The sequence below is a fragment of the Mastomys coucha genome, unplaced genomic scaffold (assembly GCF_008632895.1).
Source record: "Mastomys coucha isolate ucsf_1 unplaced genomic scaffold, UCSF_Mcou_1 pScaffold19, whole genome shotgun sequence".
NCBI classification, from domain to species: Eukaryota; Metazoa; Chordata; class Mammalia; order Rodentia; family Muridae; genus Mastomys; species Mastomys coucha.
Genome location: NW_022196901.1, coordinates 12,326,960 through 12,345,045, shown reverse-complemented (window position 1 = coordinate 12,345,045; position 18,086 = coordinate 12,326,960). Strand labels below are relative to the sequence as shown.

Sequence of the window (18,086 nt, the reverse complement as noted above, 5' to 3'; positions counted from 1 at the left end):
TGATCATACCCATAGGACTACAGTTTTACTTAATAATGAAAGTGTAATATTTGCCTAAGTATGATGAAAGCATATTTTATGGGTACTTACAGTTCCAGGACGAGGATATGGAATTCTACCTTGATAGGATATCAGCTGGTGATTGGGCCCCTCCTTGTGGGCAAAAGGCCCATTGAATACAGTCTGTATATCAGATAAATGATAAACACACACTGCCGATCCTTTAAAAACAGAGCTGAAAATGAAAACAAAGAGTCTCTTTTATTTTTCTTATACTATATTACACTTGTCGCTGTAAGAAGGCTCTGTGGATAAACACCAGCCACCAAGTCTCACAACCTGGTTTGAATTCTGCTAACACACAATGTGGAGGCATGAAGTCACCTTCCACATGTTGTCTTCTGACCTTTCATGTGTGCTGTGGCATGCATGTACTCATACATATATATAAAACACATAAAATAAAGAAAGAAGCCTGTCATAAAAATATATACTATACATAGGTAATGTTCAAATAAAAAGCTGATATTTACCATGGAAAGCTAAATATTTTTTATACTTTAAAATGTTAATAACATCCAGTTATTTTGAAATAAGGCATAGATTACAAACCATTGCCATATTTGATTATTTAACTCAGGAATAAACAATAATAAGTTAGAGCAAAGTTCTTAACATTTCCAAAAATTAGAATGATAAAATTTCTAATTTGTTTATTTTAGCAGCAACAAATATTCAATGATGACTGAATTTAAAAATGTGAATTTGAGCACTCTGGCCATGGAAGCAGATGAGTGGCTTGCTTAGCCAGCAACAGAAGTTTCCACTCGAAGCAGATGGGAACCAATGCAGGGACAGACCATAGCCAGATATTATACATGGTGAATGCAATTGTAACACTCTTCTCTGATAGGGATGTGTCCATCAAATCCCTCCCCCACAGGGCTCAGCAAACTCAGTGGAAGGAAAAAGAGGAGGCCTAGTGTAAGAGCCAGAAAGAAAGGAGGACATCAAGAAACAAAACCCTCTAAATTAACATTACGAGAGCACATGCGAACTCACAGAGACCCGGGTATGGGTCTGCACTAGATAGGGAGCAACAGCTAAGAGAAGTAGATACAAACCCCCTATCTTTAACCCAGAAGCAAACTCTAGTGGATAACCACTTGCAAATGCAAATTTAGTTTTCTCTAAGGGAGTCTGCCTGGGGAAACAAAGTATTCTCAAGGGTAAGCTGCATGCCCAGCAGGAGAGGGCCGATGGGAAAAGGACTCAAGGCCATCTACGGAGGCTCCTGTCTCATAATTGTCCATTTTAAAAACAAAAAAAAATATTGTTTTTTATTTTAATTTTAATTTACTTATATATTTTTCCTATCTCTATCCACCCTATCGTTCCTTTGTGTTTTTATGATTTAATGATTTTATGATTCCTAAGTGAATGAATGAATAATGAATAATGAGTGAATGAGTTTCTTATGTATTCTCTTGGCCTATTTCCTTCTTTCTGTTTGTTCTGTCCAGTTAATGTGGTTAGTTTTTGGTTTATCTTATTATATTGAATTTTATTATTATCTCTTAGAAGTCTCTTTTTGAATGAGAGACAGAAAGGGAGTGGATCCAGATGTGAGAGATATAGAGAGAAGTGGGAGGAGTAGAAGGAAAGAAGCCATAATTAGAATATATTATGTGAGAAAAAAATCTACTTTCAATAAAATAAAAAGAAAAAACTTTGAATTTAAATTCTAAACAACCATAAACAGAATATTGATTTCATCCTGTAATAATTCCCATTAATATGTGAGCATGATGTCTTACAGTTGTCTATCATAACTTCGGTGTTCTATGATAGCCTGATTGGCAGCGGGAGAAGTCCATGTTTTCTCTGTATGTGCATTTTTCCTTTTAATCACACCATGAAAAAGATCCAGTGATAGGGATTAGGAAAGAGCTCAGTTGGTAAAGGACTGACTCTGCAAGCATGAAGATCAATCCCCAGTACCCACGGAAAAAAGAACAAAAACCGTGGTTAGCGATGTGTTGTAATAACGCCACTGAGGGGGGAGACAGAGGCACTGGGTTTCACCCCATAACTTGCTCAGCCTGCCCAGCTTGGGCAGCTGCAGGCTTCTGAAAATCTCTGTCTGAAAAAGCAAGTTGGATGATGACTCCTGAGAAAGATCAACTGAGATTTTCTTCTGGCTTACACACACACACACACACACACACACACACACACACATGTGTTTCATAAGTACTCCCACATAACAAGATACCTGCAAAGTCAGGATGTGGGCACACCCATGCTTTCCCAAAGGATTCAAGACCAGTTCACTAAGGTATATTTAGTCATAAATGTGTTTAGATCCTTAATAAAATCGATTTTCATTATCATTAGGTCAGAAAAATTGAAAATCATGCTTCTGACAAATGTAAAAGTAGAAAATATTATATTAAATGCAATATTTTATTGAAAATTTGGTAATCTTGCTGCTCAGTTCTTTATGAGTGGATGTGAGACTACTCATTTGTTAGACCAGTAGCTGAGCATACTGTCAAGGACAGCTGTTTGGATTTCTTACAGGGCAAACATAAGCGATTGTTCATCAGTATTCCTGCCAACTCTTTTATTTTGAAAAGCTCATAGCAGTTTCCATTGCAGCACCATATTTTATGCTCCTCTTAAAAATATTTTGCATATGATATATGCTGCACATGTGCATATGTCTATACATATTATGTACAGGTGTGTGCAACTGTGTGTGTGTGCATTCAAAAGTCACTCCTCTATCATTGTCAGCCTTATTCCCTCAATAGAGGGCCTCACAATGAACCTGAGGCTTGCCATTTTGGTGAAACTAGTTAACCAGCAAGCTTCTCAGGACCCACCTCTCTTTCTAAATGCCAAACCACCCCAGGGCTAAACATCTGATGTCATGCTTGGCTTGTGCATAGGTGTCAGGGTCTCAGGGACAGCAAGATCTCTTTCTCACTGAGGCATCTCCCCAGGCTCTTGCCTCATTTAAAAATCACTTATAAAAGAATGCTTTCAATAACTGCTTTGAAATTTTATATTAAATAACAAGGAACCAATGCATACAACGAGTGGCTCAATAGACATGTCTGGAGTTTGAGGCTCAATTCATACTAACTACAAAAACTAATACAAAACTAATCTACAAAAATGTACACATGAAATTTTGGGTATATGAGAAAAGCACTGCAAAACATGATAAAGTTGACATTGTACTACTAAGTCAATTTTGAAATGTAAAAATATTATCATATTACATAATAATAGAACCAGTTCAGTTTTAATTAGATTCTCGTAATGAATGATGTAGATTAGTGAAGAGCTGAAAGTTATTCCCATGCAAATTCAAACTTCTTTTTAGTTTTCCTAATGCACATTTATTATAAAATTTAAATAATTAAATACACACAATTTTATGGGTTGTGCTACCACTGCCAAAATTCAGAAAAGAAACATATCCATTATCACCAAAATCTAAGATTCTATAGATTTTATTAGAATTATTGATCTTTACTTTTGTTCTTGAAATAAAATACTTCAAGAATTTTACTTTTACAATTTAATTTATAGTTTCATTTTTTCTAGTTAACAACATGTAATTGTTTTTAAAGCTCTTTGCAAACTTTTTTGGAAGAATTCATTAAGATCAAATGTATTTTGGTAATCTAGCAAAAGTAAAACCCAGGATCTTTTTTATCAGATGAGCTGTAACTGTTTAATATTACCTTGATGTAGTGAAGATGCCATACACCAGTGTTGTCCTTGGATTGTCGGTTTCCAGCAGAAACACATCCTCTTTACAAAGGAAAAGGACATTTTTTTAAAGTTTCAGAAATTTTAATTGCTTAGTTTTGATTACTGCAAGACACAAATTTCAACTATGAAAAGTAGTCTTCAGGAAGCTATTTCTGAAAATCTATACAATTCGGTATGATGTGATGATACATGGTTGGTAACTTAAATAAAACGCTAGCCCGGCATAGGGGGCATTTATGTAGACAAGATCTATGAAAATAATGACGTATAAAAGCTAAGTGGAAATCACCAGGTGGCAGATAGTGTGGACTACACATTTGAAGAAGCTTAGTTCTGCAACAGGCAGAAGAGAAAGTGTAGAGTCCGCGGTGGGACTGGCACAGACGCTCTCCTGTTGCTTGTTTCTGTGTTTTCTCAAACTCCTTTACTGATGAAACACTAGTTTGAATTTTAAAATAATAAAACTGTCAATTTCCTTTCCGCCTATGATTTAAAGTTGTAATGCTGAAGACAATCTTTTTCATAAGGCGCTTCCTTCATAAGAAATAAAACTTTATTTAGGCTTATGATTAAAATTTTCAGGAATACATTACGTATAACAACTCCTCTAACAACAAGACTATAATGGACATTATAAGGCAGAGTAATACATATTTATTCTACAATAAAATAACACATGAATGTTGACTCCTGAAGCACCAAAGACTATTTGATAGAAAATCCCTTTTAAGGTGACCAACAGTCTCCTTATGGTTTATAACACTGTATCTTGTAACAGATATTTATAGTTCAACTCATATTAATCAAAATCTGAGAATGACTGTATTATACATTTCAATAGACAATGTTTAAAAAGAGTTGTTTCTTAGTGAAGCTTAATTATGACAGCATTATAACACGTCACATTAAATACTGAAAACTATTCATAGCTATACTATTAATCCTTATTTGCCCTGAGACCATAAGCCTCTGCCATAGAAGGAATACTTAATCTGAATCACCAAGAAGAACTAAGGTGGGAGCATAATCCTTGTAATTTATAATTGAACATTTTACTTAAATTCTACTAAATACTATACTAAGTGCAGTAGCTATATAAGTATATATACATGTCCTTACATAAATTGATTTAAATTCTATCAGAATTTAAGTGAGGATATTATATAATAATCTGATTTAAAATATTTAAATTTAGATCAGAATATTATATATATATATAGTAAATATATTACCCATATATAAATTAGACAAGTCCTTCCACCCTATACTTATTCATGTCCTATGATTCAACAGTACACTCAATGGTGATAGAAATATTATCAATACAATAATATTAAAGATACTTGTGAGTGGTGTGTGATTCCCCACTCAATGTGGAACACCTTTTACACTGTAAATATCCAGTGAAGATGTAGCTTCTCTGAGACTTGGTTAAGGCACATGATGCTCCTAAAGTCCTTCTCAGAAACAATGCTCATTCTTACATCCACCCACCTAGTTCATCAAAATGTGTCTCTGGGCCATCTTCATCTGTGACTGAGCATACAAGTCTTGCCTTTAAGAACGTGGTCCACTTGTTGACAAGACTACGTTGTCCACCAGTGTCATTCTGAAACCATTTTATAAACACGATTCAGATGATTGGAGAAACAATGTGTATTAGATTTTCAACATAAACTCTAATTCATAATTTATTGTAATCTGAAGATTAGAAAAGGCAGTCATTATACAGAAAGACTAGGATCTGTAATCTTTTATAGTACAATGCCAACAAGAAGTGGGTTGTGTGGAGATACAAGTATATGGCTCAAGTTTTACAGTATGTGACATAAACTCTCATATGTGATGAATAAATAAATATTTGTCTCTTACCAAAGCAAGTATTCATTCTCTTAAATATAAATGAAAATATGTTTAGCTTTTGGAGCTTACTATATTCAGGAGAATGGGTCTCTTCCATATCACATGGCTCCAGGTAGTTCTATTTTACCTCTGTTCTCTCAGTGTTTTTATTTAATCACTAGTATTTCTGAGTGGTTTGTATATTATATACATGTTCTTGGCCAACACACAGAGCATTGGGTTTGCTCTTTCATAAAGTCTACTGATGACTTTTGTCTTCCTCTAAGTCCAATGGCCTTTTCATGTCTGCTAGCTTTAAGATTTTGATGCAAACTATTGAGAAATAGTTGTGTTCTAGTCTACAGAATATTGCAGTATTTAAAGATAAGTAGAAACTGGATACTTCAATAAATACATCTGACAAATTATCATAAATAAGCCAACAAAAGTTTATGATAAACCTATAGATGATTAAATCATGAATTTTAGACAATGTTTTTATATATGCTGCTAATATGCTGATGCTTTACTCCTTAAAAGTAGAATCATAATTTTAAATTTTCCACTGGTATATTCAGCTCCACCATAATTATGTTTTACTGAGTTTCAAGTGTCTTTAATTTACAAGAATCATTTTGTTTCCTTTGGTAATATGATGAATACAACACAGTAGGATGTTGCATAACTACTTTAATGTTTAGAACAATAATCAAAATATTTCCCTGAATATTTTTACTGAGATGTAGTACAACTGTCTCACATAAACTGTAAAATGCATGGTATATAAAAATCATCTTTATATAGTTTATTCATTGATAACAGTAAGTAATAAAAATACAAATAAATATTGGAAAGCATATAACATTATTTACATTCTTTTTTTAAATAGACATTCCAGCACACTCACAGGGCATATTCTTGCAATCATGGAATGAATCTGTTTTGTGCTCCTATTGTTGTCAGTCAGTCTTTCTTTGAAGAAGAAATAGACCTTAGCATCATTTGGATCAGTGCCATCTGGGATCACATGTGCATCCACAAACATGGGTTCTGCAAAAGAGATACGAAGATGATGTTCTCATGGTAAAAACCCACATATCATTCTTTGAAATAGACACAGATATATTTCTTTCTCAACAGTAAATAATCCACTGTACATAGGCAAGATTGCAAAAAGTAATATTAACATACTTCATGGAGACTATCAAACATGTCAAACTAGAGCTCTAGGTTGATAGATGTTTGTTTTCTTCAAGGGAGCCTTACTGGAAAAGCAAACCACTCTTAAAGGCAGGCCCATGCCTAGCAGTAGATGACCAACAAATAGGAATTCAACGGGATTTCTGGAGGGGCTCCATCCCCTAATGTTAGGTAAGGGAATTATTTTGTTTTTGTGCCAGTTTTACCTTATAGGTCTTTGTGTACATATACTTCTTGTGGGGCTCCTGTGTGTGTAAATGTGTTTGTGTCTGTGTCTACATGAGTTTGCTGTGCTTTCTTTGGCTCGTTTTCATGATTGGTTGTTTGGACTTATTTGAATTCATTTGATTTTCTTTATTTTACAGTCCTTTATTTTACTTTATTAGTATGACTTTGGTGCCTCTTTGTCTTCTTATAAGAAATAGAAAGGGTGTGGATCTGGATGAGAGAGGAGATGGAGAGGAACAGGAGGAGTTGAGGGAGGGAAAACTGTAATCAGAATATATTGTATGAAAAAAAGTTGATCTTCAATTAAGAGAAACACGATATAACTTTAATCAGGAGGACAGGAAGGGGATGAGGGGGAGGAGGAGGGGGAGAAGGACGGGGAGGAGGAGGGGGAGGAGGTCACAGTAGTGATGGGGCATGAGCAACCTAATGCTGTTTTTCCTTAAAAGACAGCAAAGGAGATGAAGAGTAAACTTCCCAATGTAAAACTATGGTTAGTGCAGACATAAAACTTTCCTTATTTCAGGAACAAAACAACGTTTTAGAATATTCTACTTCTAGAAACACTGGCAGAATAATTTGACAAAGTAAAATGACAATCAGTGCTTTCATAGTTGCCATATCAGTGAAATAAAATGCTTAATTATGGTGATTCATGCTAAACTGCATCATTAACTAAATAGGCAATTCTGAGTGAGCTTGCAGATTTCCTGGGGGTAGAATGGCAAGTGCTCAGTGGTTTCCTCCCCGTCTACATGACATAGACTGATTGTAATCTTACAGGAAAATCAGATTATTTTCCTATCAGGGTGTGAACTTTTTGTCACCCAGAGAATTTCAAACAACTAAACAAGTATCATAAAATCATTATACCTTTGATTTCTATTTTATATTAGTCATTTTTTAAAAGTAATATGTAACCCAAAGTGGACAGGGAATTTACAACAGAGTCAACTAACCTGGACTCTTGGGGGCTCCCAGAGACTGAGCCACCAACCAAGGAGAGCAAGGGCTGGACCTAGTGTTCCCTGCACCCTGCAAATATGTAGCAGAAGTGCAGGTTGGTCTTCATGGGGTCCTCCAACACCTGGAATAGGGGATGACTCTGATTCTGTTGCCTGATTATGGATTCCATTCCTCTAACTGGGACACCATGTCTGGTCCCTTGGGGAGAGGATGCACTCAATCCTGCATTGACTTGATGTACTGGGGTGGTGGTGGTAGTGTGGACATGATGATAGGTGGTGGGACATTACAAGAGATGGTAACAGGAAACAAACCAGAAGTGGTTCCCCCTTCTCGGTAGAGGAGGTGAGAGGACGTGATAACAAGGGTGAGGATCTGTGTGAGGAGGTACTGGGAGGAGAGGGTGGCTGATACTAGAATGTAAAATGAATAAATAAATTAAAAATAAAAATTAATAAGTACTTCTCTATCATTATAGATTCTTAGTGTAAACAAAGACAAGAGTTTCTTTATGTGATCCATTTATCACATCTTAAGCCATGAATTTAGAAAAAAAATCTTTGATTTAGAATAATGGATAAGTAAAAGCAGTTAATATTTAAGCATTGCTCTCTTTCTTGTTTCTTACTCTCACCTCTTGCTCCCTTTCTCCCCCTCTTTCTCTTCTCTCCATGTGGCCATTGGCAGGCCTCTACTTTTCTACCTCTTCTCTCTCTCTCTCTCTCTCTCTCTCTCTCTCTCTCTCTCTCTTTCTCTCTCTTTCTGCATGTGTGTGTATGTATGTGTTCTACGATAAAGCTCTAAAACCATAAAAAAAAAAACAATTAAGAGAACTAAAACCACATTTAACTGGGACATTTTACCATTTAACAAGTGGAAGTATTCATGAGGGCTACAACTGACATTTGTTCTTACCTAGCTCTATGACTATTATATCATTTACAAATCAATAACTTGGAATAAGAATGATGGCTATGTATTTATTGTAAATATTTGCCACATTGAGTATAGAAGTATAACTACTCATGTGAAAGCCTAATATTTTAGTTTTGAACTTCTTTTCTTATTACCAACATAGAATTAAATATTAGTTTAAAGCAAGATATCAAAGGGGGAAATGCAGTATATGTTTCTTTACCACTCAGCCATTTTGAATTATGTTGATCAGTTCGAACTGCATTCCTCTTAGTTAAACTTCGGAAAATAGCAGCATCTGTTCCCATGAAATCTATATACATTCCCGAGAAGAGTTCCTCATCTATGAAAAAAGGAAAATTTGTCAGAGAAATTCTAATGCATTTTGAACTCACTTTAATATTCAAGGAGTTTTAGCATAATACATTGTCCCAATTATTAGTAGAGGTTTGTAGCTATCAATTATTTTCTGTTGCCTACAATTCACAAAACACTCAGTTTAATAAGTTCCTATTGTGATGATTCTATATGGTTAGAACAAATCCAAACACTACTTGTTTTAATTTTTTAAGTAAGTAACAAACTTGGATGTAGGGCTATGTCATTCAACACATTGAATCTTAATGTTTTTATTCATAAAGTATCAGAAATGAGCTACAATTATAATAGTACTCATCACAAGTTAAACTTGAGATTATACCTAAGAGATGGACATAATGCTTTTATTACCTGATGACACATAAAGTACAATAATATTGTAAAAAACAATATTGTTCAGCAAACTAATCATTTAATTTCTACATTTTGATCTTCAGTGGTACAAGACTATTAGTAACATAAATACAGCTGACTTTTTCAACCGTAACTGTTGCAAAAACTAAACAGATAGGAAAGAAACTATGTCTAGAAATAAGCAATTGTCATAACTGGCCTACTCAATTAGTTTAATATAGATGTATATACATATATATATTTTGTGACTACACAATATATATATATATATATGTATATATGTTTGTGTCTACACATATGTATATTAATGTATATGATAAATTTGTCATTAGAATAAATATATATATACATGTAAATATATATATATCATTAGAAACTTTGAAGATTAATTTAAATTTTACCATAAGTATGGAGCTGTAAACATTGACGTAGTAAGAGGCAATGTAGCTCTCTAGGACTAAATAGCTGGACAACATTTGGAGCAAATGTCAAGTCCTCATGTTTGGCCCATTGACCTGACCTGCTTCTGTGCACTGCTCTAGATTGATCTCAGGACTGGGACATTTCAGGCATTCTCAATAATATCTATTGGACAGGACAGACTACAGAATGAAGTGTTTCTAAAATGAGTTCAGCAGGGTTTGGACTGGAGCCCCTTTCAGTTAAAGACCTAGATGACTGGTATCTTGATATCCATTTCTTGTTCCCAGAAGGAACATAAAGCCCATTATGACATTTTAGAGAGTGACAATGAAAATAAGAATCAAGCATTTTTGAATAGTTCAGCTGTTTAAACATTTGTTTGAAAATTTGTTGTGTATATAGATTTGGCTGTTAAGTCAATATAACACATAATCATTTCCCATTTTGTTATAGCTCATTAGTCATAAAAGTATGGACTATAAATCCCCACTGTTCAATAATATTGATGAGCATACCTCTGGGTTATATAGACTTACATGAGAGGGAAGGAAAAATAACTTAGAAGTTGGCTTACAGATTTCAAACCCTATCTATCAAACACCACACTACCAATTATACCTAAAACCTTACAAAATCCTGTGTGTCAAGCTGACTTCATGTCTTTCTCCATATCCTCAATGATTCTAACAGCAGACAGCAAAATGCCTGCTTCACTTTATATCAATAAAATGTTTAAATAATAATAGTTTGGGAAGAATTTTAAGTTTTCAGTTTTTATGTAGATTAAAAATTCAAATGAACCTTCAAAGTATGTAAGTTTCTATATATGTATGTATGTATACATATATATATATATATATATACATATACATATATTCTAATGACAAATATATCCCCACACTTATATACATGTGTAGACACATGCATATGTCTACTTATATCTATATAGGTATAAATAAGTTGTGTGTTCAATAAATATTTCAGACATATTAACTAATTTATAAGTTGTGTGTTCTTTATTCTTTAATCCACTTTCCCACCTTCATTTCCTACTTACTGATCATAACAGACACAGTGTTCACATTGGGGTTGAAAGAACATCGTCCTTTTCCAGATTCACACTTAGAGTCGATCATGAAAACTTGGTCCTTTGTAGTAGAAAAATGTATCAGATGACAATATTACATTATACAGATGGAACAGTACAATGAGCAGAATGAAACATAATTATAATTAATTTATTTTAAAAGATTGTTACCAAATAAAATAAACTATCTTTAAAAAATGCTTTCTACCTCTATGTTTCCAATGTGCTATATTAAGACTTAATTGCCCTGTGTGAAGCATTCCATTTGTAAATTATTATGCTTTAATATCAGCAGGGCTAACTCTCATCATACTTTACAGCCCCAAGATCTGACTCAAACACTCCTGAAAGCAACATCGTTAAGCCTGTCTTAAAAATGTAAAATCATTATACAGATAGATGTGTTTCTAGAGACCTATCCAACGGGGAAAAAAAAAACAATGAAATAATCTAAGCAATGATTATAATGTTTCTATAATAAGATATTTTAAAACTAAAGTTCCCTTAAGGTCTGCTTTCCCACCAGGCCAGATCAGCAGCCACATACCCTTCACACCTTACAGCCTGTATGCCTCTCAGCAGATTCACTGTAACCAAAGACACAGGTGAGAATCTTGTCCAAATAACCATGCCATCTTGGACACCACAGAGCCCAGCTGACACTGGACCTATCCACCCCTCTGAGTTTCACCTTCCTTCAGGTCCATGTTTCCCCTCAGGCCAGATCAGTGGGCCCCATAATCTCCCACCCCCTATAGCCTGCTTGCCTCCCTCAACCAAACCGGAGAAGAAAACTTTCTTAACCTAAAGAAAGGGATGGTCATAAATGTACAAGACACCTACAGAACACCAAATAGATTGGGCCACAAGAAAATCCTCTAGTCACATAATATTCCAAATAATAAATACACAGAACGAAGAAAGAATATTAAAAGCTAAGTAACATATGAAGGCAGACCTATTAGAATTATGCCATACTTCTCAACAGAGAATCTAAAAGCCAGAATATACTGGGCAGATAACATCTAGACCCTAAGAGAACAGAAATACCAGCCCAGGATTCTATACCCAGCAAAACTCTCAATTAGCATAGTAGGAGAAACCAAATTTAAACCAACATCTTTGTACTAATCCAACCATACAGAGGATACTGGAGGGAAGTCTCCAACATAAGGAGGTTAATTACACCCAAGAAAACACAAGAAACTATACAATTTATAACAAGCCCAAAAGAAGATAATAATACACAATACCACTTCCCACAACAAAAATAAGAGGAACTAATAATCATCTCTCTTTAGTATCTCTCAACATCAATGGACTTAATTTCCCAATAAGAAGACTCAGGCTAACAGACTGGATACATAAACAGTATCCAGCCTTCTGCTGCATACAAGAAACACAGTTCAGTGACAAAGACAGACTCTACCTCAGTGTAATAGGCTAGAAAACAGTCTTCCAAGCAAATGGTCTGAAGAAACATGCTGGAGTTGTCATTCTAATATCTAATAAAATAGACTTCCAACCGAAAGTTATCAAATGAGATGGAGAATTCATCAGAGAAAAAATTCACTAAGAGGAACTCTCAATTCTGATATCTATGCCCCAAATGCAAGTGTACCAACATTAATAAAAGAAACTTTACGAAAGCTGAAAACACACATTGACCCTTACACAATAATAGTGGGGAACTTCAACACCCCATTCTCACCAATGGGCAAGTCATCGAAACAGAAATTAAACATAGACCCAGTTAACTAACAGAAGTTATAAGCCAAATAGAATTAACAGATATTTATAGAATATGTCACCTCAAAACAAGAAAATATACCTTCTTCTCAGCACCTCATGGAGTCTTCTCCAAAATTGACCATACAATCAGACACAAAGCATGCCTCAAGAGATACAAAAAGATTGAAATAAACACATGCATCCTACCAGATCACCAAGGACTAAGGTTGGTCTTAAATAAGAATAAAAGCAACAGAAAACCTACATAGCATTGGAAACTGAACAATTCTACTCAATAATAACTTGGTCAGGGAAGAAATAAAAAAGATTTCATGGAATTCAATGAAAATGAAGAGATACCATACCCAAACTTCTGGAACAAAATGAAAGAAGTGTTAAGAGTAAAATGCATAGCACTACATGCCTTCATAAAGAAATTGGAGAGATTTCATATAGCACCTTAACAACACACCAGAGGACTCTGGAACTGAAAGAAGCAAACACATATAAGAAGAGTAGAAGGCAGGAAATACTCAAACTTAGGGCTGAAATCAACCAGTTAGAAACAAAGAAAATGATACGAAGAATCAAAAAAACCTAGAGCTGGTTCTAAGAGAAAAATCAATAAGATAGATAAACCCTTAGTCAAACTAACTAAAGGGCACAGAGACAGTATCCAAGCTAACGAATCAGAACTGAAAAGGGAGACCTAAGAACAGAAACTGAAGAAATTCAAAATATCATCAGAACATATGACAAAAGCCTATAGTCTACAACATGGAAAAATTTAGATGACATGGATGTTTTTCTGGACAGATACCATGTACCAAAGTTAAACCAAGATCAGTTGAACTATCTAAACAATCCCCTAAGGAAATAGAAGAAGTCATTAAAAACCTTGCAACCAAAAAAAAAAAAAAAAAAAAAAAAAAAAAAAAAAAAAAAAAAAAGCACAGGGCCTGCTGATTTTCATACAGAATTCTACCAGACCTTCAAAGAAGACCTACTACCAACACTCCTCAAACTATTCCATACAATAGAAACAAAAGAAACAATACCTAATTGATTCTATGGAGCAGTTACTATGATACCTACACCACATAGGCCCAACAAAGAATGAGAACTTCAGACTAATCTCACTTATGAATATGGATGCAAAAATACTCAACCAACTTCTCGAAAATTGAATTCAGGAACACATCAAAATAATCATTCACCATGATCAAGTAGGCTTCATTCCAGGGATGCATGGATAGTTCAACATACAAAAATCCATCAATGTAATACACTATGTAAACAAACTTAAGGAAAAAACTTACATGATCATCTCATTAGTTACTGAAAAGGCCTTAAGTGAGATACAACAACCCTTCATGTAAAAAGTTTTGGAGTCATCAAGAATTCATGATACATACCTACACATAATAAAAGCAATATGCTGCAAACCAACAACCAACATCAAATTAAATGGAGAGAAACTAGAAGCATTCCCACTAAAATCAGGAACAAGACAAGGCTTCTCACTCTTTATCTACTCAATAAAGAATTCAAAGTTCTAGCTAGAGCAATTAGACAACAAAGAGAGATCAAGGGGATACAAATTGGAAAGGAAAAAGTCAAAGTATCACTATTTGTAGAAGATAGGATAATATACATAAGTAACCCCCCAAATTCCACCATAGAACTCCTAACAGCTGATAAACAACCCAGTAAAGTGGAAAAGTGGCAGGATATAAATTAGCTTAAATGATAAGTGGGCTGAGAAAAGAACAAGAGAAACAACATCCTTCATAGTAGCCACAAATACTATAAAATATCTTGGTATAACTCTTTCCAAGCAAGTCAAAGAACTCTACAAAAACTTCAAATACCTGAATAAAAAAAATCAAAGACCAGAGAAGACAGAAAGATTTCCCATGTTCATGACTTGGTAGAATTAACATAGTGAAAATTGCCATCTTACCAGAAACAACCTAAAGATTCAATGCAATCCCCATCAAAATTTCAACAGCCCTATTCTTCACAGACATGGAAAGAACAATTCTCAACTGCACATGGAAAACAAAACAAAACAAAAAACAGGATAGCCAAAACAATTTTCAACAACAAAAAATGTTCTGGGGATCACAATCCCTGACCTCAAGCTATACTACAGTACAATAGTGATAAAAATCACATGGTATTGGAACAGAAAAAGGCAGGTCAATCAATGGAATAGAAGACCCAGACGTAAACCCATACACCTATGAACAATTGATCTTTGACAAAAAATCAAAAACCATACAGTGAAAAAAAAAAGCATCTCCAATAAAAGGTGCTGATCTAACTGGTGATCTGTATGTAGAAAATGAAAATAAATCCATATTTATTTCCTTGATCAAAGCTTGAGTCCAAATGGATCAAGGACGTCAACCTAAACCAGGTATACTAAATTTATTAGAAAATAAAGTGGGAAACAGCCTCAAACTCATTGGCATATGGAAAAAATCTCCCAAATGGAATACCAAATGGCTCAGTCTCTAAGATCAACAATTGATAAATGGGATATCATGAAAATGAAAAGCTTCTGTAAGGCAAAAGACACCATCATTAGGACAAATCAACAATCTACTACAATACAATTAAATGAAATAATTTTTTAAAAACCCTATAGCTCCATGTTACGACTTAATTTTTGTGTATCACGTTTTTCAAGATTTATATGTATATGAAATAAAATTAGTTAAATTAAAGGATGCTATAAAATTGAAAGATTGTAGCAGACAGGAACGTGGGAGAAGTATCAGGAAGATGAGAAAGAGGGAAGTTGTGTAATTATATTTTAATTTTAAAAAGTCTGTGTGCTAGATGATATTTATTGGACCTTTGCTGACCTCGATGTTTGTGGCAAAAACAATTTAAAATTTAAGAGAATTTGCATTATGATAATCAGAGTTTAGAGGCTAGTTAGAAATGGCTTTATTAAATAAGGAGAAAATGCATAGCCATAATTTGTTTTACTTGAAGAAAATATTAGTTTGTTTTTGCTAGATGAATTCTGATGTAGTAGAAGTTATCTCAAGGCAATAATAGCTAAGTGAAGATAAAAATAGAATGCAAATTCAGCCCCCTGACACTTAACAATCTGCTTTATGAAGAAAATAATTATAAAAATGAAAGAAAGCAGGAAAATTGAATAATCTTGCTTGTGGTCCTAGAGCCAGGAGCCGATTTCCCTAGATAAGGCAGTGTTGGCAGAGGAGCAACTGATAAAATAGACCGGGTGTTCTCTAGTGGCCCACTCCTCCATCACTAAGCATCATCTTCTCTACATTATCCTGACTACAGTTTAGCTACAGTCTACACTGGGAAAACATTTGGAGAAATATTAATAAGCTACTTCAAGAAGAAATAAGGCTCCACTTCTTTCCTAAGCATCCAGCACTCTTCTTCCCTGGTTCATTTGTAAGCCTTCTTTTCTTAGTATTTGTGCACTTGACTTTGTAATATTTGAGCCTATACTTTGCATTTTAATAACTTTTGAATTAGCTTTCCTATGGCATTTCCATACATAATTTGTTAATCCTTCCTTGATTCCATCCACCTATCCCTGTGCACCCACCAAGCTGTCTCTTCCTGTCCTACTTTTATATCTCAGATATTCCACCACCATCCACATGCCACTGTCCCCTTACACATAGAGTTAAACTCTATGATGTACATGTGAGATAAAATATGTCGTATTTTTTCCTCTGTCTTTGGTTTCAAACTTTCTGTGACTAGCTGTTTCAAGATACAGTTGCTGTGATTTCCCTGGGACTTGGAAGTATGAGCTGACTAGACCCTTTCTCTATTAAGTTGCATTTGACAGGGTAGAGTATTTTATCACAGCAACAGAAAAGAAAGTGAGGCAGCATCCTCTCTATATACTCAGGAGTAGACTATCCGCCACTTACATCTTTTGAGAAACCCCCACATTGGCCCTAAGCAGCTGTGCAGTTTTACACTCCCACCAGCAGCTAGTAGAAGACCATTTTTATCACGTCCTCAATAGCATTTTTTTTCTATACACAAACAGCAAACTTGCTGAGAAAGAAATTAAGAGAATATATCCCATTCACAAAAGCTTCCAATGTGCCTAGAGGATAAGCTTAACCAGGGAGGCGAACACCTCTACATGCATACTAGGATGGTGAAGAGAGAATTTTACAAAGACACTAGAACATGGAAAGACCTCCTATGCTTACGAATACACAAAATTAACATGGCTTAAATGGCTTTATTTTGAAAGTCATCTTCAAATTCAACAAAATCAAAATCTCAATGATGCATTTTTCAAAATCAGGAAAAACAAACTTAAAACTCTTATGGAAACACAAGGATCCTGAGTAGCCAAAAAACTTGGAGAATGAACAAACCTAAGATGTGCACAATTGCTGACATTTAATTATACGTGGAGTCACAGAGAGAAAAAGAGCAGCTAGTATCAACATGGCCAGTCATCAGGCTTCCTCATTGTGTGGAAGAGCAGTTCCAGCTAAGTTGTTTGACGAGGTCTTAGATGACTGGAAGCAAAGTTGTTAGAGGAAGTTCTATGCCTGAGAAGCTTTCTTAAAGTTAGAGGAGGAGAAACCTGAGAAGTTACAGAACAGAGATAACTTTAAGGAAAGGAAACAATTCTGTGTGAAAAGGGGATCAGATTACATGGAGAGAAAAAGGGAGGACCACATGTCTTTTATTCGTCTAAGTGCATATGTGTGTATATAAATTATATAAAATGTAATAGAAAGGAGTCTTTGTCCACCTACATTAGCTGTAAACAACATTGCTATTTACTAAGGAAAAATAACTTCAAAAAATCAAGAAGAGTAATATCTGGAGTTTTATACTCACAATTCTGATCTTTTAAAAGCCAATTAAAACATGACTTAGGAACTGGACTTTCTAAATTTAAGTTAAATAGCAAACTAAATATCATTTTAATTCAGTTGCTAAAAAACCGTGTTAGGGGAAATAAAGAATCCAAACTGGGGAAGGCTCCATGGGTTTTCTGCATGGCTTCTATAGTCAGCAGCTATACTGGGCAAATGAACCCAGTCTTTGATATCACAGTTCAAATGTAGCCAGCCTGTTTGACTATACAGTAACTGACTGTTTGACTAGTATTCAGCAAACACAATACCATCATAATTCA

At 34.6% G+C, this 18,086-nt stretch overlaps 1 protein-coding gene across 1 annotated transcript in view; it reads right to left on the bottom strand.

The window, feature by feature from the left end:
• The window catches only part of Sema3c (semaphorin 3C), a 153,929-nt gene that overhangs the window by 46,810 nt on the left and 89,033 nt on the right, over nucleotides 1-18,086 (bottom strand). Inside the window, exons 6-11 of the mRNA XM_031380038.1 lie at nucleotides 11,153-11,243; nucleotides 9,164-9,283; nucleotides 6,539-6,681; nucleotides 5,284-5,398; nucleotides 3,759-3,828; nucleotides 91-235 (exon numbers count right to left, since the gene is read on the bottom strand). Coding sequence (XP_031235898.1) covers nucleotides 91-235; nucleotides 3,759-3,828; nucleotides 5,284-5,398; nucleotides 6,539-6,681; nucleotides 9,164-9,283; nucleotides 11,153-11,243 — 684 coding nt within the window. The remainder of the gene's footprint in view (nucleotides 1-90; nucleotides 236-3,758; nucleotides 3,829-5,283; nucleotides 5,399-6,538; nucleotides 6,682-9,163; nucleotides 9,284-11,152; nucleotides 11,244-18,086) is intronic.